At 51.3% G+C, this 2,665-nt stretch overlaps 1 protein-coding gene across 1 annotated transcript; it reads right to left on the bottom strand.

Moving 5' to 3' along the window:
• Positions 1–1,698: 1,698 nt before the first annotated feature.
• On the bottom strand, positions 1,699–1,996 carry LOC146788768 (large ribosomal subunit protein eL37-like). The gene has a single exon (XM_085629935.1). It carries the CDS (start codon positions 1,984–1,986, stop codon positions 1,699–1,701), a length of 288 nt encoding a protein of 95 aa, XP_085486061.1. The 5' UTR covers positions 1,987–1,996.
• Between the last annotated feature and the right edge of the window lie 669 nt (positions 1,997–2,665).

The raw sequence follows: 2,665 nt of genomic DNA, 5'->3' as shown, positions 1-2,665 counted from the left end.
TCACATGTTTTGTGATCTTACCACAGATCTGGCTGGTCGTTGAGAATGTTGTGACGGGGTGTTGTTGCGGCTTTTTACATGGGAACGCCTACTCTGCATATCATTAGCGTTAGTTGCCGGGGTCATCTGTGGCAAGGTTTTTGGGGCTGCTATCGCAGGGGAACTGGTGATATCGGCTGTTAGCACCAGCTTGTGAATGGGGTGCTAAGTTTATGACCACTTTGGCTGAGATAAAGTGCCGATAACTCGGCGATAAGTCCTTGAGAATATGCCCCTAAGAGTACCAAAACAACAGAATAGGAAAGTCACACAACAGGAAAGAAATTCAACACCAATTTATATAAATAGATCTTATTTTTATGAATGTAGGATAGTAGGATCTACTTTCATGGTTACCCCCACATTTTGCTGGTGTCATACTGTTTTTCTGACTAGTCTGACTGGGATCCTGCTGACCAGGACCCCAGTCACTGTGCTTCCTCCCTAAGTTTGGCTATGGTGAGTACCTCTGTACACTCCTAATTGGCTGCTGGTGTACCCTAGTAAGTCCCTGGTAGATGGTACAAAGGTACCCAGGGCCTACGTACACCAGGGGTCCCCCATGGGCTGCAGCATGTATTATGCCACCCATAAGGGACCCTCCAAACTCTGACTACAGGCCTGCCATTGCAGCCTGTGTGAGTTGGTGCTTGCACCTCTCACAAAAAAGTTGTCTGCATATATCTAACATAAAGGAACTTAAAACCTCTAAGTCACCCCTCTAGTAGGCCTTTCAGTCCTAAAGGCAGGGTGATCAGTGCTAAGTGTGAGGGTGCCCCTGCATGAGCAGGACACCCTTGCAACCTGCGGCAACCTTTTCTCTCGGGTTGCCAAGTGAACCAGCCCTTACGGTATATAGAGCGGCTACGCGTCATTCCGCGATGACCATCTCTAAACTGACTGTAACGAACCCTGTCATGTTTGGTATCAAACATGTTGTAATCATACCTCCCACACCATAAACAGTGTGGGAGTATAATACTATGGATTGTAAATCTCCTACGGGAGGCACTCAGTGCTCCCAGTACCAGTCTACCAGAACCGGACAGCAAGCTAGGGCTGCTGCCGACCTGAGACATGATTGTGCCCTCCTGCTGCTGAGCCAGGCTCGAGCAGGGGAAGGCAGAACAATAGGTATCTTGTCACAGGGGGGTGTGACCACCTCCCAGACAGGGTTTAGTGTATTGGTACAGGGTGAGGGCAATTTCCAGTGCCACTCAGATTGCTTGAGGGGCACATGTGGTGCCCTTCTTGCATACTCCAGCTCAAACCGGTTCAGGAAAACGTTGGCTCCCACTCTGGTATGAAACTGGACCAAGGACATGGGAGTATCCTCCCCACTGTCCAGCCCCTCCTCTGAGAGGGACCCCTGAATCATCCCAACCCTTTCCTTAGGGTACTTAAGGGCTTACCTGAGGGTGGGTCCCTAGATTCATCGTGGGATTCGATTCAAATCCTCTTCATCCGTCTGGACATTCTGACCCAGTCGTGCAGACCACGTCGGACTGACCGCATCGGACTTCACCTTGGAACCAAGAATGCAACGGGGAAGACCCCGTCTGCTCCGGATCTCTTCGTTCTGCAAGCTCGCAGCAGCGTCAGTGTCCATGCGCCACACAGGGCCCTTCCAGGTCCTGTGGACATTCAAACAATATATATTTATGAAGAACTGGATGCTGCAACTGCTGCCCTCTTCAGTTTTGATGTTGTGCCCTCACAAAATCCACTCCTGAATCTACGGTAGACAACCTTCAAGTGTCTCGCCCGGTACCTGTGGTGTTGTGTCTTAGCCTTCACACTCCAGTTATGCTTTCTCTTGGGCTTAGCTGGATATCCGCACTTGCCACAGGTACATTTTCGGAGATGGTACGCCTTTGATTCACAACGATGACACAGTGTGTGCGTCTTGTTTCGGCGTTTGCCAAATGATGACGTTCCCTTCGTCATCTTGCCACAATGGCCGATACGATAGAGGTCCAGGTCCTGTGGACATTCAAAGACACCTGAAGGAGTCTCCCTTGAAGTGAAGGAGTGTCACTCCCCTGCATCCACACGTACCAGTAACACAGCTGACCGATTGCTGACCCTGGTCTCCAACCAGGTCAGTAACACAGGTGACAGTCCTACAACTTCCTTGAGGCCTGCACTGTCTTCAGACAGAGTCTGAGGTCAGGATTCCTCGTCGACACCGCCAGAACTGAGGCCCTGTGTACAGAGTCGGCTGGCTAAGGCTGGGCGACTCTCATCTTCAGAGATCTTCGGGCCTTGTTGAGGGTCTTCTTTGATTCCAGTAGGTTCCCCTCTTTGCTTGAGGCCTACTCTGACTTGTTTGAAGTGGTGAGTCTCTTGGACCTTGCTGGTCCCGACACTGTACCTCTTCGTCTTCTTCCACGTGTTGTCATTGCCAAGGCCTGTTGGTGCTCCCGCTGGACACCGACCCCATGGATATCGACATTCGACTTTGGACAGCTCCTACACAGTTCCTGGTCGTACTCAGCATCACCTGGTCCACGTAGCTCCAAAGACAAGGGCACCGTCAACTCTCCTGCAGCAGCCGACATTGGTGGGCACTCGACTCCTGTGCCCCTGGCCACTCCCAGGTGACATAGACTCTGTCCCCTCTTCT

This window comes from Triturus cristatus, chromosome 10 (assembly GCF_964204655.1).
Source record: "Triturus cristatus chromosome 10, aTriCri1.1, whole genome shotgun sequence".
Classification (NCBI taxonomy): domain Eukaryota; kingdom Metazoa; phylum Chordata; class Amphibia; order Caudata; family Salamandridae; genus Triturus; species Triturus cristatus.
The sequence above is the reverse complement of the archived record's forward strand: the minus strand, read 5'-3'. Positions and strand labels throughout refer to the sequence as shown.